Below are 26,805 nucleotides of genomic sequence, written 5' to 3'. Positions count from 1 at the left end.
ATCCAAGATGGACTCTGATACGGGAGCTGGGGTTTATATGGTCGACAACGGTATTAAATGGTACGGCAGTGATCTTCGCGATCTGGAAAGCCACAGCGGGGTCTGTAGTGACAATTTATGTAGAAAATATAGTAGTGCATGTTTACTGTAACCATTTCAACATTGTTACAAGTTTTTTAACAATATTATAGTCACAGTATCTATTTACATGATTGTGGTAATCATAATATGGTTAATTAACGATTCATATGATTGTATCAACCATATATTTGGATACAGTAAACAAGTTTATGTTTGTGACAACCATATTTATGATGAATAATTTTGTCATAATATAGGCCTGTATTAGAGACCGGGGAGTAAGACCTCTTATTTGTTACTACTACAGGGTATTCTTTGAAAGATTCCGTGACTCCTCCAACCAATCCTGGAAAAGCAGGACGGATTGTCGAAAGCCTCCAAAACTGGATGCAAAGGCAACCAAAACACTAATTGGGTGGGATAGGTGTGTAATCTCAGAATTCTAGTTGGAGTGATAACCGGTCACTGTTTAATTGAGGCGTTTCTAGGTAAATGGAATAATAGCACACAGGATTTTTGTAGAGTGTATGGGGATATAGAGACAGTAGAGCAATTATGTGCAGCTGCCCGAACACTCCCAAGTTCTTGATGAACTTGGAAATGTTGCTGGTTGTAAATTGGGTAACATACTATATTTTTTGAGGGGAATAGGTTTTCTATTTACGGTGAATTCAAATCTATAACCACTCTTTATGCAGATTTCGATTCTTCTTTTTGTTTCTCCTTTTGATATCTCTAAGACACCAACTTCCTTCTTCGTTCTTTTCTTTATGTCCACTTTTTCTCTGAATCTGACTTTTGAAGGGAATCACAATGGAACTTATGGTCTCCAAGTGGAAGTGCACATAATTGGTTCGCATAATTTGAAATTGCCGATTTTCAAATAACAAATAAACCGATTAATTTATGTCGATTAACCGATTAACCGAAATTCCTTTTTTTTGCACTTTAAACAATTTTTTTGTATTTATTTTTCCGTTTCAATTCAAATACAAACTTTAAATTAAGGGTACCCATTTAAACGCTTAAGTTTCCCATTTGTGCAAATGGGCAAATTTGCGCGACATGTTTCATGAACCCACCTTTTCAATTTTGTGCAAGTTTATACAGAAAATTTATATTTGTCAAATAAAAATACATACATAAATTCAACAAAAGCTTTAATAATTTTTTTTTCAAATTGTATAAATTTTAATTTTAAAATGTTGAATGAAAGTTAAATCTTTGGAACAAACGGTGGTATACATAGTTTGGAGGACTTTGTTTATGTTCTAGCTGTTGGTTAATGTTTTCATACACAATGTCATTTAATACAATCATTCTGTTCCAAAGTTACACAATTTTCACATGCACAAAATTTTTATATTTTATTTGATTTTTATTTCTTATAAATAAAAGTAAACAAAAGCAGCTGATTCATCAAATGCACAATAAATTCAAGTTTGCGAGTCTAAATTGTCGCGCAAACTTATCGGAGTTGTGCAAACGAATTTCCATACATTTTTTGACATTTCATTTGCGAGAGTGTAAAAATGCACAGATTGCACAGTTTGCGAGGCTTTTAAGCGTTTACATGAGGACCCTTATAGTTATTTCATCCAAAAGTCTTAAAAGTGTTATTTTATGATAAAACAATAAAAATAGTTCAAAAAGTGTTATTAGTTTAAAACATTTTTGTTTGAAAAACAACAAAAATGTGTTTAAACTATCGGACATTATGAAAATATGACCTTATAGCAGACCATTTGAAACCCCCAATTGGTTTTGATCACCTTCACTGTGTTTGGGGACTTATTTCATTTTAGAAATTGGGATTCTATTTTATGTGAAATAAGACCCCAATAATGGGGTGTTATTTCATTTCGTTGGGGTCTTTTTTCATTTTCAAAATTGGGGTTTTATTGCATATGAAATAAGGCTTGCTTTATGTTAAATATATTCAAAAACTATCCAAAAAAAAAACTGTTTCCTCAAAAACACTTTTCTGCTCAAGATAAAAATACAAGATAGAAATGACCAGGGCACCTTTATATTGTTTCGGTTTAGGCACAACATTAGGTTCGGCTCTGTTTCCACAAATTTAACTCAATAATATTGTAACATAATCCCAAACCTTACTCCCTTATACCTCTAACATTTCAACCGACGATATACACAATTCAATGCAAATAAAAAATATACTGTGTTAGCAGCAACTATAACTGAAGAGGAAAAACTGGACATGGAATAATGTAAGGATATACCAAGCGGAAGGGATCAATAGAAAATGGAAACTAAACAAACACACACTGATTGAAATAAAGGCCGACAAGGAAGTTAGGAATAAAGGATAATCTAGGATAAATACTTATAGACATATAATAAAGCAAGTAGTAGAGTAGAGTTTCGCTTTAAATGTTAAACAATTATAAATAATTAAAAAAAAATTAATTAATTGCAGCTCACCTAAATTTGATGTTGTCGTGGTTGCTCGTAGTTGTTGTTGGTATTTAAAACAAGTGTTTTAATACCTGCTTTAAATATGTTGGTTGCTGTTAAAAAAAAAACTAAACCGAACAACAACACAAAAACCCACTTGGCGTTAAAATGATGATGCACTCAAGTGGAAGTGTTGTCCCCTATGGTAAGCAGCAGCAATAGCAGCAACACACAACTTAAGGAGTTGGGTTTGAGGGGGGTTGAAGGGGGGCTAAATTGATGTTATAGTTGTTGGCCGTTTAGCAAAGTGACACAAAAACTGGCAAGTACATTTGGCGTAATGGGGAAACGGTTGATAATCCTTTAATTTAGTTCCAAAAACATTTATACATATGTTAGGGAAAGAGTTGTGTTTTTTGTTTTAGCAAATTCCCTTTAGAGTAACTAAAGTTGCTGGTAGGTTGCTGGTGGGGCAGAAGAAAATGTTTGTTCACTCAAAAAGGAGCCTTAAAACTTCAGCTCTAACTCACTTAAACACTCACACACAAATGGCCAGATTGTTGAGAATTTAAATACTCAAAAATTTTCGTTATTTTTCCGGCTGTTGACAACAAAAGGGTGGGTCGGTTTTGAATTTGTTGTTTTATAGAAAATGTATACAATTTTTCTAATGATTTTTAAACAAATTTTGTTTAAAATTTCTTTTTAACTTTTATATTTCAACACTTTTTAACTTTTTTTATATAAAAAACAGCGGTTTCTTTAAATATTTTCTTTAGAAATTAAAATTTGGGTGGAGTTGCTAAGGAACTTTTGGTTTTTTGCTATTTTATTTAATATTAAACAATTTTCTTGTTTATTTTTTATTAATTTTTTATATTTTTTTTAATCTAAACAATATTTGTTTAAAATTTCTTTATTCTTTTAATTAAATTTATTGCGTTTTTAATGAAAATATTTCCTTTTTTTTATAAAGAGTCCAAGAGTTGTTTGTTAATGCTCATATTGTACAATAATAACAAAAACAACAACAATTTTATTAAGGATAATGAAAAACAGCAAGAAAAATAAGGGATGAAATATAGTTAGACACTGATACACCACCAAACACTGGCAACTCCAACGAACAAAAAAACACAACAACAACACAAGAAAAAAGAGTTTAAAAAAAAAATACAACAAAATTATGCCCGGCTAGTCTTGTTGCAAAAGGAACTAGACACAAAAAATCGCATAAATTTAAATGCCAAATTTTCTTTCTCCACTAAAGCATTAAATTTTCCGTAGTTTTTTTTTTAAATTTTCAATTCTAAAATTTAATTTTAATTAATCATTTAAACATTTGTTTTCAATACCAGCCAAATATTACATATGTTGGTTTAAACTTTTTTTTCTCAAATATTTACGAGCGCGTTTCTATGATGCATACAATATCCCAGTAACCGTAATACTGAAGCCTAAAATCATCAGAGTCATTCGTTTTGGTGGCGGTTACTGAACTTCTTCCTCAGCTAAATGTATGTATATGGATGTGTGTGTTTCAGTTTCTGTCTCTATAAGTCTATGTCGTTGATATTCGTTTAAATTTCGTTTCCTAGCTACCATCCCATGGCTGGGAATATAAAGGATTCCATATTTTATAAGGGGTGTTTTTGCCCATCATTCTTCTTTGTTTTTATATGGGTTTATGGATGGGGGTTTATTTTTCCTTCGTTTGTTTTTGTTTTGTCACAGGTGTAGAGATTTTTACTTTCCAGTTAGAAAACTCGCGAAAATGTTCTCAATTTTGTTATTTAAACTGAAGCTGTGTGCCATGAGCAAGCTTCAAGCAAAGAGAGTAACGAGGGAATATTTTGCAATAATAGAGCGAAATAATGTAAAAGTAAAGAGAAAGCAGGGATGTAGGGTTTACCAGCTTAAAAATAATAAATTGGACAATTTTGAAAGTAGTTTTTTTATTAATTAATTTATTTAAATTAACTGTATTGAAAATTTATAATTTATAACATTATTCATAATTAGGCCTATTTCATGCATTTATTATTGGAAACTATGCGCCTAAAATCCTAAAATATGCTTAAGACAAGTAAGAAAGTATGGTCGGTCAAGCCCTACACTAAGTAAAAGAGCAAAAACATTTTTCTTTTAAAATTCCAATAATTTATATTTTTGAGTGATTTTCGGAAGTGGGCCTTATATGGGGGCTATGACCACTTATGGACCGATCACCATGAAATTAGGTCGTGTGATTTATGAAAGTTAAGTATGTTGAATTTTGTGTGTATACCAACATTTTTAAGCGATTTATGCACGTTAAAGTGATTTTCGGAAGCGGGTCTATATGGGAGCTATGACTAATTATGGACCGATCGTAGCAAAATTTGGTGACATGAATTTTGTAAATATAAAACTTATTTGGAGCGCAATTTGTGTAGATACATATATAAATTAAACATTTATGACCGATAAAATCCAATTTCGGAAGGACATTTGTATGGGGGCTAGGTGAAATAATGGACCGATTTCAGCCAGTTTCAATAGGCTTGGTCCTTGGGCCGAAAAAATAATATGTACCAAATTTTATCGAAATATCTTCAAAATTGCGACCTGTACTCTGCGCACAAGTTTTACATGGACAGCCAGCCAGCCAACCAGACGGACGGACGGACATCGTTTAATCGACTCAGAAAGTGATTCTAAGTCGATCGGTATACTTTAAGGTGGGTGTTAGACTAATATTTTTGGGCGTTACAAACATCTGTACAAACGCATAATACCCTCACCACTATGGTGGTGTAGGGTATAAAAACTAAAATATGACTGTTAATATTAAAAGCCTAATCATTCTTTTAGTCTTGATGAAGGAGATGAGCAAAGATTTACCCCTTTGTTTTATCTCTATCCCAAATAATGCCCAAAAGCATCTGTCAACCTGGTCAATATGCCCTAAATGTGGTTTCCTTGTTCTACCATTATTCCTACAGAAAGGTAATCCTTATTAAAAAAAAATCCAATAAATTATCCTTATGAAATCCTAACATCTTACTTTTTATTTGTTTAATTTTTTCTTCTGATTTCCTAATTTAAAAAATATGCACTTTATATTTTATAGCAAGTACCAAATTTCGTATAAATCGAAAATACAATGAAAAAATTTGAATACCATTAATGAATTTTTTAATAGATTAAAATATCTCTAAACCTTCGGCAAAATTTGATGCTGTTTCCATAAAAAATTCTTTTTGTCGAGGCATTATATTTTTCAAAACTCAAAAATTTAAAATCCTTAATAACTTTATAAATATACGTTTAATCGAGAAAAGGAGTTCGATATGTGATCACTCAAATTTCTAACCAAAATGACTTTCATATGAACAAGTAAGAGAGCTATATTCAACTGTGCGAAATTTTATATACTGTTACGTTTTAACCTTTTCAAAACGTTTGGTTTATTTCCTTTAAATAAACCGGATACTTTTGATTGCAAATAAAAGCCGTTTAGTAGTTTAAAAATTGTAACAACTCTTTATTTCTTTAAAATGTACAACAACCACAGAATTAAATAGCCACTCAATGTTTTTTATACACGTTTATAAATTCTCAGAAATACAGACACAATTTATAATGTACACGAATTTACTTGGAAAACACAACACACTTTAAGGCACTTAGTTGATGTTTATTCGAAAAGCGTCTCTGATAAACTCACTCACGACTGCAACCTCTGCCACTATTTATAACACTCCATCTGCACTCTAGATTGCTCTTTAACTGTCAAAGTTCGAATATTCTAGTTCATACGCCATCTGTGGTGTACTTTCTACAATGTTCTTTACCTGAATATTCAAATTCAAACAGCGTTGCCAACTTACGATCAATGGTCAACTGAAAGCTTTTATTTAATAATGCCCACAGATATGTTACAGTTTGCTATTACAGCAATGTTATTTAAAAGCATTATGCTACTTTTAAATCAGCCCTTAAAATCGTTATATTTGAATTCAAGTACAATTTCGTAACAATACTATTCTCCAAATACAAATCAAAATTTAAAAATTTTTTTTTTCAAAATTGTTATTCAAAATTTAAAAAAAAAAAAGTTCTTAATTTTTTCGAATTTTTTTTTTATTTTTTTTCTTCTTTATTGAATCTTTCTTTTTAGAAATTTACAATAAGTATTCAAATCTTAACCTTAACTAAAACTTAAGTTGTTATTGCCGTTGCAATATCAAACATGAGTGCTCGTTAAATGAATATCTGGCCAGATCCAGTGTTTCCAATCGCCTCAATCGTCTATGACCCTCAAATGACAGCAACTCCCTGGCAAGGGGGTTTGGATGATCCATTAGTTTTGAAATGTATTTTAGACTGGAGAGTTTGATCTCCTCGCGTATTATGGGGACATTGAGATCCCTATGCATATTACTATTGCGAATGTACCATGGGGCACCTGTTATTGTCCTTAACAGTGCTGACTGCTTTCTTTGCAATTTTTCAAGGTTAGATGAGGAGGCTGTTCCCCATAGCTGAATGCCGTATAGCCATATCGGTTTTATAATTGTTTTGTACAAATGCACTTTGTATTCCAAGTCTAAAGCAGACCGTGGGCCAATTAAAAAAATGTATGACAAAAAAATTGTTTGGTAAAAAAAAAATCGATTTAAAAAAATATTTTTCCCGATTTTGACCCATTTTAGGTCGATAGATACAAAATATGCCAAAAATCAAGGTCGTCCCCGTTGTGGACCGATTTTCTCGATTTTAAATAGCAACCGATCCGGAAGAATTCTCGATATATTGATGTATCAATCATGTTTGTATGTTATTTGAGGGCTACGGAAAGTTGATTTCAACATACAGACCGACAGACAGAGAGATGGTCATGTCTATATCGACTTCGCTATCTATAACGATCCAGAATATATATACTTTGTGGGGTCGCAAATGAAAATGTAGAAATTACTAACGGAATGACAAACTTATATGTACCCTTGCCACTCATGGAGATAAAATAAATTTTTTATATGAAATAACTTAAAAATATATAACAAGCGTTTAAGCGAGAAAAGGAGATCGATCTGTGATCACTCATATTTCTGACAAAAATCGGTTTTTCATAAGAAAAAACCCAAACATGTAAAATTCTTAATAACATGGTTTATAAGTAGGGGGCGGATTTATATGCAAATGCATGTTTTTTCTCGAACGTCCAAATACAATGTAGACCAATTATCTATCCGAATCGCACATTTTGCTGCAAAATGGCATCGATTTGTTAGTGCATATTTTTGCATATTTTATTGATAATGCATATTTTGTTATATTTTACTTCAAAATGCATATTTATATGCATATTATGCCAATTTTTAATAAAAATATAATTTTTTGTCATTAATGGGCAATACATTGTTTCGACAACAATTTTTTTTGTCGAATTTATTATAGAAATAGCAGTAGATAACATTTACTAACTAACTTCTTTCGACATCGAGAAACTGGTATTAAGTTCTTCATTGCTTTAACAGTAATTGAAAATTATCATTTCAAAACATTTTTCTTCAAAAAAGTTTAGTTTTTTTAAGTATCAAAAATTCAATAAATGTATCGAAAAACATTCATATTTGTTTTAATTGCAAATTCGATTTATAAGAGATTTCGTTATCGAAAGATTCACATACACAGTTACCGCTCCTGACATTTCTACGAGACTGTCGTAAACTGGTGATTTTGGAAAACTTAGAAACACTATAGATTACATAGAGACACTTAAGTGATAATTGTCTTTATGCTAGATTCCATGGGATGTATAAAGTAACCAATTGACTTCTCTCTGCATTACAAATAGCACGTCAAATGACTCAAAATATATAAATTGGAGTCAGCCAAGTGATCAGATATTATTTCCCTCTATAAGGGATACATTTACTAATTGCTTAATTGCTTGGTTATTACGAGATAAAAATTAAGGTTGGATGCTACTTTACAGCACGATCAAAATAGAGAAGCTCTAAAGATTATGGCTTTAAACAAGTATTCATACCTAGATATTACAATTAATATATCGTCCATCGTTTTTTCAGAAAAAAAATTATTTTAAAAATAGTTTTAGAACTTTAATTGTTTAATTCCTGGTATAATTTAAAGAGTTCTAACTGCTGGCAACAGTGTTGTGTATTTTTTTGGACATTTCGAATTCCATACTTAATTATTTTATGTTTCTGCACAAAAATATAAGTGCATATTTTTTAAATTTTTAGGTCATATTTTGATTTTTTTGAAGCATATTTTAGGCGCATATTTTTCAATAATAAATGCATGAAAATCCGCCCCCTATTTATAAGCGTTTAATAGAAAAAAAGAAATCGATCTGTGATCTAAATTCCTTAATAATTTTGTAAACAAGCGTTTAATTGAGAAAGCTATTGCATTCACTCATATTTCTAACCAAAAATCGATATTTCATATAAAAAAAAACTCAAAAATCTAAAATCCTTAATAACTTTGTTTATACTTAAGCGTTTAATCGAGAATAGTAGCTCGATCTGTGATCAATCATATTTCTGACCAAAAATCGGTCTCACTTAGTTATTGAAATATCAAATAAGAAAGTTTATTTTGCTTCAAAAATGTCGAATTTTGTACGTACAAAGTGTCATATACGGGAAGTTTTGCTTTACTTCTACAATTTAAAAACAAAAAAGTGCCGCTGAAGCACATTCATTGCTCACTAAAGCTTATGGTGAATGTATTCCATCGGTTTCAACATGCAAGAGTAGTTTTGTGAGGTTCAGAAGTGGTTATTTTGACACGGAAAATAAAGATCGCCCAGGCCAGCCAAAAAAGTTTGAAGACCAAGAATTGTAGACATTACTCCATGAAGATTGTAGTCAAACTCAAAAAGAGCTTGCTAACTCATTGGGAGCTAGCTACTCAAGCAGCAAATTCAAAACGTTTGTGAAGAGCAGGATTCATCAAATCCGATTTTGCATGTTCGAAATAATGATTGAACGCTATAAAAAAAATCATTTTTGCTCCGAATCATTACTTGCGATGAAAAATGTATCCATGCCGATAAGGTAATGATGCTCTGTATTTGGTGGGAGCAAAAGGGTCCTATTTATTATGAGCTACTGAAATCCTGCCAGACCATTAGAAGGAACCTATACCAAACGCAACTGATTCGTTTGAAGCGGTCTTTGGTTGAAAAACGACCTGAATATGTGGCCAGCCATGAAATCGTAATATGCCATCATGACAACGCAATTATGCAATACCTGTTAAAAACTATAGCGGAGTTCACTGTTAAGTGCGAATGGTCTAGCATCATTGCAAATGCAAAATTGTATAGGTCTTTGTGTGTATTTTGTTATTGGATTACTGTAAAATTTTGCATTTGCAATGATGCTAGACCATTCGCACTTAATGGAGAACTCCGCTTATTTAGATTGAAGTGGTTGGGAAGTTTTGCCGCACCTATTTGTTTCGATCGACGCACAACGCTCTCTCTGGGATACGCTTCACTTTGGAACAGAGTATCCGAAATTGGCTTCATTCGCTCTTGGCCTCAAAAGATGAGCAGTTCTTTTGGCTCGAAATCCATATGTTGCCAGAAATATGGGTAAAGGTCATAGAACAATGGCAAATGTTTCAAAATAAAACTTAAAAAATTTGAAAACATCCCGCATTTTTAAGTCATACACCCAATAAGATAATTTAATTATTTCTGAAAATTGTCAGTTCCTTGAAAAAGTTTCGTTTTGTATATTGATAGGTTTGGTTCAGCTTCGGATTGAATTTTTTTTAAATTAAGTGAAAGATCGATGATCTTCTTTCTTAGTCGTGTATCCAAGACAACATTTAACAAGCTATTGTTGTCATATTGCATATTGAAATCCTTATATGGTAAACTCATAACAAAATAGAGAGACTTCAAAGCTAAATCAAAACTAAACTCTTGCCCTTGCCACAAATATTCTCTTAAAATCTTTCCGGTAAACTTCCAATTTACGCTCAATTGTGCTTGAATATAAAAACACATGCGTAATAATTGCTAATGGCCACATAGTGGGTGTGAAATGACACCGGACCGTAATCAAAACATTCGGCGAATAAATACACACAACACTCAAAGCTGAATGGGAAAAGTCAGGGAGTGTTGTAGACAGCAAAACCACTCATACTACCAACATCCATAACAAACCCATAACATATTACTGACACGAGACAATGGGAAAAGGAAGTTATTATACCAAAACATTGGAGATTGGAATTATTTTTTTTTTGTTTGTAATTTGTAATATAGACACAGTCATGCAAAACATCCTGGTTGGATCAGATGACGACGACGACAATGTAAATGATGAGAATGGTGTGTTACAGTCGGTAAATGTGCTATTGCATAAATCTACGAATGTTTTGATGCGGCAGTAAAACGGTCCAACACCAACACAACAAAGCCGGCAAGGAGAGCAAGGATGAGCGATATGGAGAAGAAGTCCACAAAATTGGGGAGGATGCGAAGAGGGGGCCTAGAAAGAAATTGCGTAGCCGGTATTTAGAATTTAAAATAAAACATAGAAGAGAAAAAAGTACTCGTGTATGTATATTAAAATTTAATGACTGCTTTAAGTAAAAAATATTATTATATACAAGGAGTTAAAGTGCTCTGGCAAAAAGGAGTGTGTTATCATCATATGGACGACGTTGATGATGTTTTCGAAAGTGTTGACAGTAACAACGCAATAAAGAAAATATGAGTATAATACGCAAAACGATTGCATATGGAAAATGTAAAGGATGCTTTATAAATACATATTTATGTATGTGTAAATGTATAAAAGAAAAGTTTATATAACACAGCAACCAAAGGAAACTTCTTCAAAAACAGCAACAATAATTTGAAAAAAAAAAACTGTATTCCCCCCAAACAAACAGATGTTAGAGATGTCTTTTCTTTTTTGTCTTCCTTTATTTGTGTGGCTGTCACTCATTCTCATAATATCATATAGAAACGGGTATGGAATCCTTGTAGTTAAACCTTTGGAAGTATGAATTGTAAATACTAGTATGTAAAGAATGTAGTGTGGCATGTAATTTCTATTAATACACTTGAAGGACTCTTTTTCTTAGTTCTCCTTCACTTTCATAAGCAAATATTGGAGATACCCCAGTAGGAATTTTAAAGAAAACACTTGAATTTTCCATATTTCTACGCACATACATATGAGATGATCGCACTGGATAGTTCTGAACCGGATACGCCAAAGCCTAATGCAGCTGTCAAGGATTTTTGTAATATGTCTGGTAAACAAGGCCTGTTGCATGGCTTTAAAATGTACAAAGTGAAATTATCTTTCTGTAAAAGCTTCGTAGTTACTCTCTTCCAAGGTAAGATTTTTGAATTAGAATCCGGCGAAGACTGAAATTTCATAATTTTACTGAGCGTAGGATCAATTTGGAGTATATTATCCTGTCTTTGAAATCGAGGGCATACATCTGGTTAAAGTAATACCCTCCTTGTGGCACGCATATGCATCATGGTGAGCTCCACACTTTGATGTTGTGCTTCGAGGGGAAATATGGAGCGAAACCAGGACTCCAAGGTGCACGGACCTTATTCCTGGTAAGAATTTAATTTATTAAATTCGCAGCTGACTAGAGTCTTATCTAGTAGCACGGGGATTCTATGGCCCCAGGACTCCAGTCCTGTAGGGTCATTGGTGTGGCCACTTCGGGTGATAACGTGCTGGCTGTGGTTGAAACCCAAATCGCGGGGAGAAGATCGTTGGTTAAAGTACTGATGTTTGGGCTAGTGACAAACTTCGGAATACCAAATGTATCTTACTAAGTGCTGTTGCTAAATAATGTAGTGTGGCATGTAATTTCTATTAATACACTTGAAGGACTTTTTTTCTTAGTTTTCCTTCACTTTCATAAGCAAATATTGGAATTGGAGTAGGAATTTTTAAGAAAATACTTGTAGTTTCCATATTTATACGCACATAGGAGAACATTGTACCGGATACACCTAACCCCCTGTTAAGGATTTTTCATGACTGCAGCGCATAAATCAGGCTGAATTTGACCGATGGCATGCGTTATATTGGCTTTGAGGGCTTCTGTGGTTTGTTTATTATTCGCATGGACATGCGATTTAAGATAATCCCACAAATCGCACGATCTCGGTCACCAGTTCACATCACTTCCACGTGATATGACCATGCCCTCAAATCGTTCGTGCAGAATATCCAATGTGGCATGAGCTGTGCGGCAAATAGCCCAAACAGAACACCCATTTTGATAAAACAATTTTATCATTTGCATGTGCTGTTGTGCTTCCAGACAATTCGACAGATGTAGCTTCAACAATATGGCCGCTGACAAAGTTTGGAAGTCCCTATTGGAAGACCCTTTAGCTTGATAGTCTTTTATAAAAAAATTTATGAGAGATGAGAGATGCGACGAAGGTATTGGAGACAATTTCAACAACGCTGCTATTTTTCAAGACAAACATAATTCAAGTCACCTATAGCTGTCACAAGATTGAACTAGATGATTAATGTTTTTTTCAGCAACTAAAATTGGAAACAAAATGAGATAATAGAAGGCGTTAAATCTAAATAATTATATATACTTTCAGCCCAACTCAGGTTGCTCTTTATCGTCATTAATGGTACAGAAGATCAGTATACAAAGGAATTCATGCATTTGCAAGTATTTCTAATTCGTCATCAAACTTCCATAGCCAGTCAGATCCATAGATCGATTATAGTTACAAGGACCTCACATTTAACGCGTAGCATCATCTACACTACTTCATTTGCAATATTCAAGCGTTACACCTGGGTTTTTGGTTGATTTTTGGCATATAATATCAAAGGTTCCCTGCTAGAATCTGAACTCACATAAAACTAAATAAAACCAGAGTCCAAATTTATCGCCATATCCTCGACATTCTTGAAGATTACTCGTGAATGGCGTCATACTGTCTTTTTATTTTTATTCAATATTGTTTGACAGTTCATCATGGTAAGACTCAGGCCGCAACAATGCTTCAAAATTATGCTGTATTAAGAAAATCCTCGGCCTTTGCTAATTTCGCATTTCGAACCCGGCAACTGGCCGCCTTAATCAAATGATATCACATCTCTCAAACGTTTTCGTCGATAAGCCAGCTAAGATTAAAGACTCGAAAGCTAAAATTACTCGTGTAATTCACGAGATACTGACATTCAATTATATTTTTAAGTGTTTTATTTAACCAAACAAAAAAACAGAATTAATCACCCTTACGTCCATTATATATAAGTCTGTACAATATAGAAGTAGAATTTTAATAAAGATTCCAAATGAATACATTCGGGTAGAGGAACCTACCAAATTCTTTCATAAAGGATCAAACCTACACACTTAAATTATCTTATACGAGACCGTTGATGTACTTTAAAACAACTACGATTTCTGATTTAAATTACATTAATGCAAAACCCTGAATTGCAGTTTTAAAAAACCACAATATCTGACCTAAATTTTCATTATAAATGATCCAATATTGCTGAAGAGATTGTTTAAAAGAACGAAGGCATCCGATTATTTTTAAATGACCCACGATTACTTAAAATATTTCTTAAAATAAAGATCCACCATATCTAATTTAAATTTAATGTTTAAGAAATAACCATGACTTCCGAAATAAATTTCCTTTATAAAAGATCCACGATTGATCTTTAAAAGAACCACAATTAGTCTCTTTAATTTCCTTTATAAAAGATCCACGATTGATCTTTAAAAGAACCACAATTAGTCTCTTTAATTTCCTTTATAAAAGATCCACTATTGATCTTTAAAAGAACCACAATTAGTCTCTATAATTTCCTTTATAAAAGATCCACGATTGATCTTTAGAAGAACAACGATTAGTCTCTTAAATTTGCTTTATAAAAGATCCACGATTAGTCTCTTAAATTTCCTTTATAAAAGATCCACGATTGATCTTTAGAAGAACCACGATTAGTCTCTTAAATTTGCTTTATAAAAGATCCACGATTGATCTTTAGAAGAAACAAGATTAGTCTATTTAATTTCCTTTATAAAAGATCCACGATTGTTCTTTAGACGAACCACGATTAGTCTCTTAAATATTCTTTATAAAAGATCAACGATTGATCTTAAGAAGAACCACGATTAGGCTCTTAAATATTCTTTATAAGAGATCCACGATTGATCTTTTGAAGAAGGTCTGAACTAGAAATAAGGGACATCACGAAACTTGATTTGCAGGCGTAAACATGATTGTGAGTTTTGATTCTTATTTTGTGATCTTCGTTGATGTTTTAAGGTAAATTGTCATGTTCGTACCCCGGTACGTATGAGAGCCTGCTTTCAAATGCCAAACACAAAATATATACTCCATACTTGAACTTTTGCTTGTTTTACATAAGCGTTACATTATGTATTTTTTTTATTTAAATATAACTACACAAATCTGTTTGCAAATAATACCTCAGACCACATTAATAAAACATAAAATTCACACTTACCTCAACATTTTCCACATCAAAATACGACAGCGTCTTCTTTGTCAACTCAAACCATCGCTGTTTGTAGTTGACCGGTGTAAAACGTTTTTTGTTTTGCGCCCGTTTTATCATGAAACCACTCTTGACAATGTCATACAAACGTTCCGTCATTTTATCCATTTTACTTTGAAAGGATTTACTCAGACGCATTGTGGTCGTTGAATTAGAGGATTTTATACTGCCACTGTGTGCGGAGCGATTCATTTTGTATAAAAAGTAGTGGGAATAGTGGGATTTGTTTGGTGGGGTCACTAGTGTGATTGGGTTAAGGATAATTACGCTTTAGAAAATTTTTTAATTTCACATTGAATGTAACATTTTGTTGGTAAATGTTTTTGGAAATGGTTCGTTAGTTTCGTTTAGAGGTTAAAAGCTGAAAAAATAAGAAAGTAATTTAATAGATATTAACAAAAGGTAAGGCTATGTAAGTAATTAACTGATAATTAGATTCTGTTAAAAACCCATAAGCAAATATTAAAGCATAAACACAACAAGGTCGGTAACGGAAATATTTGCCGCGCGACGCTAAATTGAGATTATATTTTCAAATAAATTGTGTCTAGTTTTGAATAATTATTTTGGAGACACTTCTTTTCAAATATATTTTTGAGTACTTTATAAATATGTTAATTAAATATCTTTCAAATCTGCCTAGATTAATTTTTCATATAAATTTCTTTTTCTCACTGCTAGAGTAAACGTCGCCTAGACCCTCCGTAACGTATAACTCACATTTATTTTGACATTTTAAATGTAGCTTGTCTACAACTATACTTTCGTTAAATTATATAAACTTTTTTTTATATCTTTCTTCATAAGTTCGTTTGATGTCGCTGTGTCATTATTGTATTGTACAAGATTCCAAGTGATCATGCTGATCGTTTGATCACAACAATAACAACAACAACACACTCCTCCCACATGAGATTTTAATTTTTATTTATGTTTAAAGCGTTTTATGCCATGTAGAGAATATATAGTAGATATACCATAAATACTCACTTGTATATACATTTTTTTATAGTTTGACTGTTCGTTGGTTCTTTATTTTATAATCATCCATTAACTTTCTTTATGATCATAATAATTTTGCAACTTTGATTGTTTAGTATTGTACATTTTAGAGGATTATAAAAATGGTGAAGTATAAGGATCGACTGAAGTTGGGGCTACGATCGTTTCATGTTTTAAATTGTACACAAGATCTACTATGATTAGCTGATTTTCAGAATTCAAATGTGATCGTTGTTCATGTTGAACGCCCTCCAAATTCAGTTGTTGTGAACGATGATCATTGGTTTTCAAATCACAAACAAATACGATCGCGTCCTGGCACTTTTGACAATCCGGGTGCAATATGTTTCGCTGATTTTCAGAATTCATATGTGATCGATATTAATGACGAACGTCGTCCAAATTCAGTTGTTGTGTACGATGATCATTTGATTTACGGACTTCGATATTGCCAGATCATCATGTGAAATTGAGCCATGATCAAATCTTTCAAAACACAAACGAAAGTGATCGCGGTGGTTCAAAATATATCACGTAGGCTCAAACATGTGACTAAAGGGCGGTATACGATCATTTCATGTATTAAAGTGAACAAGCAATGACTTTGCACTTTTGGTAATGTAGCAATCGTCCAAATTCAGTTGTAATACCCGATGATAAATGATTTACAGACGCTGATATTGCAAGATCGTTATGTGAAATTGAGCCAAACTGAGTCAAATTGTTCAAATCACAAACGAATGCGATCGCATTGATACAAAATCTATCAGATCGGCTCAAAAATGCCACTAAATGGGGGATCTTGCGCTTTTGATAATAAAACAATCCCGATCTATTTTTCGCTGATTTTCAGAATTCAAATGTGATCGTTGTTCAGTTGTTGTGTACGACGATCATTGATTTACGGACTTCGATATTGCCAGAACGTCATGTGCTATTGTGCCATTTTAAAATCTTTAAAATAACAAACAAATGCGATCACGGTGATTCAAAATCTATTATGTCGGCTCAAACAAGCGACTAAAGGAGGGACTACGATCACTTCATGTATTAAAGAGAACAAACAATGACGTTGCACTTTTGGTAATGAAACAATTGTCCAAATTCAGTGGTTATGCCCGATCATAGAATTTTTTATAGACTGATATTGCAAGATCGTTGTGTGAAATTGTGATTTGGTCAAATTGTTCAAATCACAAACAAATGCGATCACTTTGATTTAAAATCTCTGAGATGGGGTCTATGATAATTTTATGTATTAAATTGTTCTCGCTATGATGTTGCATTTTTGGCAATGAAACAATCCGGGTCTAATATGTTCGCTGATTTTAAGAATTCAAATGTGATCGTTGTTAATGACGAATGTGATTTTAAACTACACTGAAGGTACAAAGACAGAAATAACTGGACATTTTGTTATCTATTCGATTTCCCGATACCTGCTCGATGATCTATGCATCAATAAAGTCGCGAGAAAAATTCGACAATCAATGCTCTTAACTCCAAGGTTATTAGGTCGAAATGTCTTCTCAATTGTATCCACTCACTGGCAAATTGACACAACATCACGTGGAGTTGATATGGGTTCCAGGACATGAGGGCATCCGGGGATCCCTGGAAGGAATATTCACACTCCGTTGGTGACCGTATCGAATGTGATAGAGGAATGGGATTTGAGAGAGACGGAACTCAGGTGGTTAAATAGCATCACTTGTAGAATATCCAGAATACTATGGCCCACTTTGACAAAGGATAGGACCAAGAATCAGTACATCACCTTCTATGTGACTGCACGTGCTTACAAGATCGTAGACTACTACATCTTGGTAGAGCTCTTTTTCATGATCTGGACTGTCTCAGAGATGTATCACTAGTAAATATGATTTATTAGAAGTACTGGTTGGATCTCACGGGGACCACAGGAATCACATAGCCATCGAAATTAGGGACGGAAACTATTCTCCTTTCATGTATGATTCTCAGCATAAGAGGAATAGTATTTCCATGGGTACCACAATGGGCCAGAAGGCCTCCGAGTGAACTCGCTAAATTGTGAGCAACCCACGCAACCTAATGACCAAGATCGTCATGTGAAATTGTACCATGTTCAAATCGTACAAGTTACACATTAATGCGATCGTGTTCAAAATCTTACAGGCCTGCTCAAACAAGTATTATGTATTAAATTGTCCTCACGATGAATTTGGTTATTAAAAAATCATGGTCATGATTGTGTTTCTCTGATTCTCCAAATTCATTAATTTTTTGTGCCGGATGATAGACGATTAATTCTGATATTGCAAGATCGTCATGTGCAACATAGGCAAGGGTGTGTTAGTTCGTTATATTAATATCCTACAAATCACAAAGAAATGTAGTCGCCATATTTCAAAATCTCTCAAGTGGACTCGCGAACTCACAACATAGAATTTGTGGATCATCCGTGTGTAATACAGATGTATGTGAAATACATGGTAACACAAACGATTCCCTTTAACCCCTAATACTTCATATTACCAAGTAGGGAAGCCAAGTATAACAGAGATCAATGATCACAGTGAAAAAAAGAATCATCGTGCTGTGTTGAAGTGCGATAATTTTCATGTTAAAAATATAAAACTCAAAGAAGATTTGAAAAGATTTATATTTATGATGTCTTATTTTTTTATGCATACAATTTTAAGAGGATTTTTTAAGAGCAACTACTTTTTTAAAAAATGTTTGCAATATATTAAAAACTGTAATAAATTTTTAAATTGCAAATCAGTTGGGGAGGCAGGACGTTGCATGGCTTGCATGAAATGTTAATTCATTAAAGACACTTCACTTGAATTGATATGACCTTTTCAAGTTTGCTTATTTCTTTCAGCTGATGAGTTTATTTTAGTTGTGCAATTTGAAGTTAAAAATCTTCAAGGTCGTTCATTCTACACAGTCACTACATAGCAATATAATCTACTTGGAAACTAGTTTCAATATTAAATATAAGCTTTAAGAATTCTGCATTTAGTTTCTGGTTTTCCTTAATTGGTTTAATATAGTTTTTAGTTTGTAATTTTTGCTGTTATCGCTAGCCTGGCTGTTGTTAACCAGTCGTGCAGACGCTAAATCTCCTCAGCCAGCTTAAAATATTTTTTCCAATATTTTGTTGTTTTGTTCACTTTTGTGTTCAACAGTCTTAAGCTGTCATTATAAGTCTTGTTTTTAACTCAGTTTTACAGTTTAAATCCGCAATATTTACGGTTTCAATTATTTTATTAACAGATCAAACCAAAGATTGACCGTGTATTCGCCAGTGTAGTATTGGTTTACTGACATCAAGCGGTTAGTACTGCTCAATGTATTTTAAGGCCATTTAACATAAATTAATTAAGCATTTAATTGTTAAGACAAACACGATAAGTGGCGCCTCTCCAACCTCATCTAAACACACAAAGATGCAAACAAAGGCAAACATTTAGGGGGAATCATGAATTGTTTGCTCTTTAGGGGGTTCTTTTAGTTTCAAAAGGGTTAAAGGTGTTAAAATGTCTTTATTAAGAGCTTTAGATTTATGAACCTGTCATAAAGGTATGATTCAAAGACAGTTTCGTTGGTAGGAAAAATAAAGTGTGAATATTATTTGAAAAGCTTTCCTCAAATTGCTACATCAAGAAAGATGCATTGCTACACCTTCACCCCAACAAAACGGAACTTATCCTCTTATAAATGTATATTGATTCCTATGGTTCCAAGTTGTAACAAAGAGCCGTAACGAAATTATTCCGTCGGGCTCTGTCCTGTGCCATTAGTCTATCTCTTCTTTTGCTGCCTTGAGCGATCCTGTCAATTGCCATCATCATAAGATCTTCTCAAAATATGTTCAACCCAGCTTCATTTCCTCTTTGCAATTCCTATGTGGATTGGTGTTTCGCCTATTCTTTGCCAGGAGCCTCAGTTGGAAACTACGTTCGGCCAAAATATTTTTCGCAAGCTTCGGTTAAGAAATACTTGCAGGGATTGTATGTTGCTTGCAGTAGAGTTTCATGACTCACATCCATATAGCAGGGTGAAGCGAACATTTTTTTCCAGTTTCGCTAATTACGGATTCCAGTTGCCTTATCCAGGTGTTAGCGGATCTACCTCTTCTTCTGATGACTTTTTGATATATCATCATTAGATCTTCTCAAAATATGGCAAACCCGGCACCATTTCATCTTTCCAATTTCTATGTGGATTGTTGTTTCGCCTGTTCTTTGCCAGAGGCCTATGTTGGAAACTAAAGCGGTTAATAAATACTTGCAAGGATTGTATGACGCTTCCAGTAGAGTTCCAGGACTTACATTCGTATAGCATAGGTGGAGTAAACATTGGAGGAGATATGCAATATCATCACGTGCGCAGCATGTTGTGGATACGTTACTTCTTAAGTAGCAAAACGATTGCACATCCTCGAGCTCTATGTTGTTGACTCTGAACTTGGAGATATTAGTTGTATTGATACGTAGAACCTTAGTTTTGTCGAAGTTAATATGAAGACCAACACCAGATGCTAGCTGAAGTATCTGATCCAATTTGGCTGACCACGATGTATCATCAGCGTAGTCGAGATTTTTCAGTCGACCATTCATACCCCATGTAATGCCTCTTGTAATGCAGGTTGATTGCTGCATAATTGAGTCCAATAAAACAGCGGAGATAGGATACATCCCCGTCGTATCCCAGTGCTTACACCAATCGGATTGCTTAACATTCGTTCATGCAGTACTCTGGTTGTTGAGTTCCCATACACAGCTCTGATAAGGTCGATTAGCTCAGGTGGAATTCCTTGCATCGAAGTGCGTGCCAAATTGCCTGATGGTTTATAGTATCATAACTTGTCCTCTTAACAAGGTAAGAAACTAAAATAGCTGACCTCCGTTTTGAAACACCATCGACTGGGCCATTATCTTGATATCATCCTGGATAGTAAGTTGAGCTTCTAACTAGATTTCATGGACTGTTAAACTTTACATCTGAATAATTTATATTGTATTCTTACAAAGCGGAAATTTAAAAATCCTTCTAAAACGACTCCAGATCCATCTTACAGAATAGGAAGTTAACATTGTGCTAGATACCTCCAGGGCCTCTCTGGCAGCGAACATAAATTGTTAAACCAATAAGAGAGCTCTAAGTACTTTTGTTGGTCCGGAATTATTATTTTTTATTTTAATTCATCCTGCTCTTAAGGTTATTGTTTGGTTACCTGATGTGGAACTAATTTTATTCATAGGAATGATGTGATACCGGAACACTTTTCGCCACACTTATGGACGCATTTGAAAGGGAATACGATGACGTTGAACTCTGCTTTACAATAGAGTGGGAAGGCCTACGATTATTTATGGTCATTAAAAATTCGGGCAGTAGGATCATAATATAATAATTTGGCAATTTGATTGTTTAGGGGGAACAGCGATCATTCCATGTATTAAATTGAGCTTTTTGCAAAAAATTCCGACCTACTGATTCAAATGTAGTCGTTCCTAATGATGAATTTCCTGCATGTAGTCCAAATTCAGTTATTGTGCCCGATGATCGGTGATTTACGGTCAGGCACTGATTACTCTCGCATGCATTTCATATTCCATGGACATTTATTTCTCCTCCTAGTTTCCATACGTGAAATTCTTGATCCTTTGATAAAAAATATTATTTGATTTTCGCTTAGCTCTTAACGAGATGGAGTAGCAATAGGTATACCGCTTCTCTCTTACAAACTCAAAGCATAGGATTGAGTAGATGATCAATTTGAGATAATCATCAGGAATGATTGCAGGATAGGCGACACAACATCGTGTTGGTGTATATGACAATAGGGCACGGATGGGCAGGATTTGCTCATCCCGCTACTGGATTTCCTAAAAAAAACGATGACAGTGAACTTTGCAATCCGTCTACTTCTCACATTACAATGGAGTGGGAAGGCATGATTTGTGTAAGATTCTGGACAATACAATTTTGGTGCACGTTTGTCTCTATATAATGATGATTAATGACTTCCACACTATTGAGAAAAAAAACAGCACTTGATTAATAATTGTCTCCATTACAAGATGACCGAAAAGTTTATAATCACGATCATTCACGTCACGAAGCACTGAGACGTACTAGTTCCACTTCACCTAAGAAGTCTGAGGTGTTTTGGAAACGCAGACTTTGGCATAGAACTGAATTGATGAGCAATCTGAGATGGATAACCAGGAATGATCAACGACAACTTTACTACCTCATTACTTTCAATGACCAGGCGATACATCTCTATCTCACTGCTTCAGGACGTTGAGTATTAAGAATTTTGCCGGAAAAATGCTTGTTGATGACTCCTTGGTCCCTTTTTTTATAGAATTTGCAATCATTCTGGTAAGAACTTTAGGAATAAGTTCTTGAATATTCTATTTGAAAGCTTTCTATGACCAAGCAAGGACAGCGATTGGACGTTGAATATAATGAATCCAGCAGGTCAAATGAATGCCGTCATTGTTGATGATTTATCAGATTTTCAATCATTTTGACCAGAACTCTTTAAAAGCTTTAAGAGTGTGTGGCTTGTTTGCCACCGGAACGTGAAATCAAAAAAAAATCTGCTGCAGTCAAATTGGGTGATCATAATCTGAAAACACATCCAACAAAATGCTTATGATCGTGTGAGTTGCGTGTGCAGTTGTTCTGTCCTATTGGAGCGACATCTCCTTCATTTCAAATTCATAAATTTGCAGCAATAAAAGCTCTTTGTTAGCTCTATATCGCTCTTTATGAATTATACGCGGATTCTCATACCACGGAAGAGCACATTTTGATAGCTTACGTATCAGTTTATAAGGAAATAGGCCTCATCGTTCTTGAGGAGTTCCATAGCTATCTTACAATTATGAAAAGAAAACTGACTGAGTTGCCGCCATTTCCATAGAGTGACACAATTTGGACAACCTTTTACAACAATGTTTGTTGTCGCTTCGCTCACATATATCAGTCGGACAGGTAATCCTGTAATTTGATTCCAAAATTCTACCACATGTACAAGATTTAATTGAAAATAATGAAATCTGTTAAAAACAATAAGATTTCGGATACATCGCGGGTAGGCAGACTCTACTCTCACCCGCCATCACATTGCCATCAAACCAGGGTCACTTCGTAAATAGAACCGATTTTGCAGTATCCCTTAAATACTCAGTACAAAAAGGACTGCTGTGCAAGTAAAAATTATAAATCCATGACGATGATAAATGGAAAACTGGAAGACAGAAACCGATTGCTTTTTAGGAACAATGTTAAGTCTAAAGTTTTCCACGCCTAAACTGCAAGACATTTGCAGTGCAACACATATAAAATCAAAAAAACTTCCTCTTCAAGATTTAAAATCACAAAAAAACTTTAAAAAATTCAATTTTTTACCTTTTTTACCCTGTTCAGGTCCATAGGTAGCAAACCGTTCAAAATTCAAGGAAACAATCAAGTCAAAAATGTAACTAAGATCTCAATAAACAACTTTCTAGAACATATGAACTTCCTAGGAATGATTCTTAACACCGGAAGGTTTTAAGTGTTTTGGGCCATAAACTATTAAATTATTATAAACTAAAGCATACTTTTAGGCAGCTTTAAAAAAATTAATTTCGATTTCTTTAGTTTTTTGCGATTTTGATATTGAAGATGAAGGTTTTTAGATTTTTATGTTCACAATTTTTGTTCTTTATGACAAGGGCTACAACTTTGACTCAGAGAGTAAATCAAAATTCCGAACTGTTTGCAAGATATGAGCCTGAGAAAATGATCACATTTTTGCAAAAATGACACCGAGGCCCCAAATCTTTGGGGACCCATAAAAAAAAGAGCATGACTTTGGGTAAAACTGGGAGACAAGGGTATTTTTGTTTGGTCTTTTATGACGTAGTGGTGTCCGTATATGGTTATATTTCCATGACTCAAAAAATTACACACAGTGTAATATCCCTTTCCTTCCAGAGTTTCTTATTCCGAATAATTTCGTCTAACTTTCTTCTGTATCTCAGTTCACACTTGATTCTATCCTTGTTTATAATTATAAAATCCTAACACTTAAAAATACCTCACTGCTAAGAGCCCAGTTTGTCACATGTAGTGAACATGAAATGAATTAATAACCTGTAATATGGTGTGATGGCGCCTAGTCATAACGTTGCCTAATTTATAGTCATCAAGTTTCCAAAGTACTGTCATGTTCATAATGTTAATGACATTGAATTGCAAACATTTCAACTCTTAACTATTTGTTTAGCTATTACGTTTTATTTACAGATAAATAGCAACTCATTTGCCAGCAATTACTTAAAACACAAATTTCCAACCATTTAAATACATTACACCCTAATTTGTTGCACTGGTAGATAAATGATCTAAGTATAGTTTTTGTTTGTTTTGTAGATTTTTGCAAATGAATTTAAATACCTGGCAAATTTAAAACTGAAAACAATTTCTCATTCATGATTTTTGCTTTTCAAATTGGCCATTGTAAAGTGTTAATGAAAACAATCTGGAAGTCTCTGGGGAAAATAACGATTTCAATTTTCTTTTGTTAAGAGGAAAATAAAAACGCTAAGCTCGTGATAGATTTGATCAAATGATATCTCACGGTTATAAAATAAAACAACAGAGCGCTTGGTTATAGTGTCTATTATAGACAGCTTTATTCATTACTTTTTTTTATTTTTTTTGTAATAATGAATAGAAATATTTTAAAAACTAATTTGCAAAAAAACAAAATAAACTTAATTATTTACACGTAATAAATATTCAATTAAAATAGCAAAAAAAAAAAAACACCAAAATTTTATATTGAAAATAATACAATACAATAACTGGCCCTCATTATAGCTCTATAATAGCGAGTGTTTCAAATAACACCGCTTTATGTTACGATTTACGAGTACATTGCTTGATTGAAATGCTGCTGGTTTAATAATCATTTTTGAAATTGACTCAAATTTCAATTAGTTTGGCAAATTCTTAATAAAAGCCATAATAGTTTTTTGCGGTTAATAAAAAATGTTTTGTTTAAATAAGTTGATTTATTTATGTATTTTATTCTTTTTAAAAAAATTGTTAAGGCTTATTATTGTATAAAAATATTTATTTGTAAGAAAAAACTGATACTAAACATTGGCAATATCCCGGAAATACCAAATAAAAGTGAAAATATACGATCAATAAAGACCGACTTTTAGAGGCTGTATATTTATAAGGCGTTTTTTTGGGCCAATAATTTCCCGACCTGCGACGATCAGGTTTCAAAGGCAGCTGTCTCTAAAGTTATAAGCAGAGCCTTAAAATTAAAGCCAGTTAAAAGAAGAATGAAAATAAGGCAAACAAGTAAGAGAGCTATATTCGGCAGTGCCGAATCTTATATACCCTTCACCAATACAAATTTTAAATATTTTTAAGTAAACAAAATGATTTTTTTTTTTAATTTTAATTTTTTTTTGTTTTTTTCTATTTTTTTTTTAAATATTTAGAGAAAAAAAAAATTTGGTGAAAATAAAATTCGGGTTAAAAAATATTTGTTCCGATTTTGACCCATTGTAGGTCCAACTTACTATGGTCTTACATACGTCGTTGAAATATCTATCATTATACCCTTCACCTTCGTGAGAAGGGTATATATAAGTTTGTCATTCCGTTTGTAATTTCTACATTTTTCATTTCCGACCCTATAAAGTATATATATTCTGGATCCTTATAGATAGCGGAGTCGACTAAGCCATGTCCGTCTGTCTGTCTGTTGAAATCAATTTTCTGAAGACCCCAGATATCTTTTGGATCCAAATCTTCAATAATTCTGCCAGGCATGCTTTCGAGAAGTTTGCTATTTAAAATCAGCAAAATCGGTCCATAAATAACGGAGATATGTGCAAAAAACCGGGACAACCTCGATTTTTGACAAACTTATATATACCCTTCTCACGAAGGTGAAGGGTATAATTAAAAAAAATCGAATTAAACTACTAAACAACTTATAACAAAAACATCGGCTATATTCAAACTGAACAATTAAGAAAGTATGGACGGTCAAGCCCGCCATATAATACCCTACACTAAGTAAAAGAGCAAAAACATATTTATTTTAAAATTTCAATAATTTATATTTTTAAGTGATTTTCGGAAGTGGGCCTTATATGGGGGCTATGACCACTTATGGACCGATCACCATGAAATTAGGTCGTGTGATTTATGTCTATATTAAAGTTAAGTATGTTGAATTTTGTGTGTATACCAAAATTTTTAAACGATTTATGCACGTTAAAGTGATTTTCGGAAGCGGCTCTATATGGGAGCTATGACTAATTATGGACCGATCGTAACAAAATTTGGTGACATGAATTTTGTATATGGGGGATTTCATGTCAAGTGAACCAACTTTTGAAATCGATGTCTTCCGATCGGGATGAAATTTGCACCAAGGTTAGCTCTATTGGATAGTAACTCAGACACAATTTTTCAACAACATCGGTCGAGAACTCTCTGAGTTATAGGGGGTAAAATTTTGACAATTTGGTCAAACAGGGGTTTTTTCTTATCCATGTAACTTATTACCTATTGTTCTTAGCAAAATGTGTTCCAAATAGTATAGATAGCTATTTCTTCGATCTTTCGAAAAAAAATATTTAAAAAAAAAAATAAAAAATTTTTAATATTAAAAAATTAAAAAATTGTA

The 26,805-nt window shown here is 33.3% G+C and overlaps 1 protein-coding gene across 2 annotated transcripts in view; it reads right to left on the bottom strand.

Annotated features, from left to right (window-relative positions):
- The window catches only part of Btk29A (tyrosine-protein kinase Btk29A), a 328,522-nt gene that overhangs the window by 281,851 nt on the left and 19,866 nt on the right, over positions 1 to 26,805 (bottom strand). For both annotated transcript variants that reach the window (XM_065500668.1, XM_065500669.1), the window contains exon 2: positions 15,039 to 15,450. In XM_065500668.1, coding sequence (XP_065356740.1) covers positions 15,039 to 15,281 — 243 coding nt within the window. In that variant the 5' untranslated portion in view covers positions 15,282 to 15,450. The remainder of the gene's footprint in view (positions 1 to 15,038; positions 15,451 to 26,805) is intronic.

Source organism: Calliphora vicina, chromosome 2 (assembly GCF_958450345.1).
Source record: "Calliphora vicina chromosome 2, idCalVici1.1, whole genome shotgun sequence".
NCBI lineage: Eukaryota > Metazoa > Arthropoda > Insecta > Diptera > Calliphoridae > Calliphora > Calliphora vicina.
This window is presented reverse-complemented; position numbering and strand designations above follow the sequence as displayed.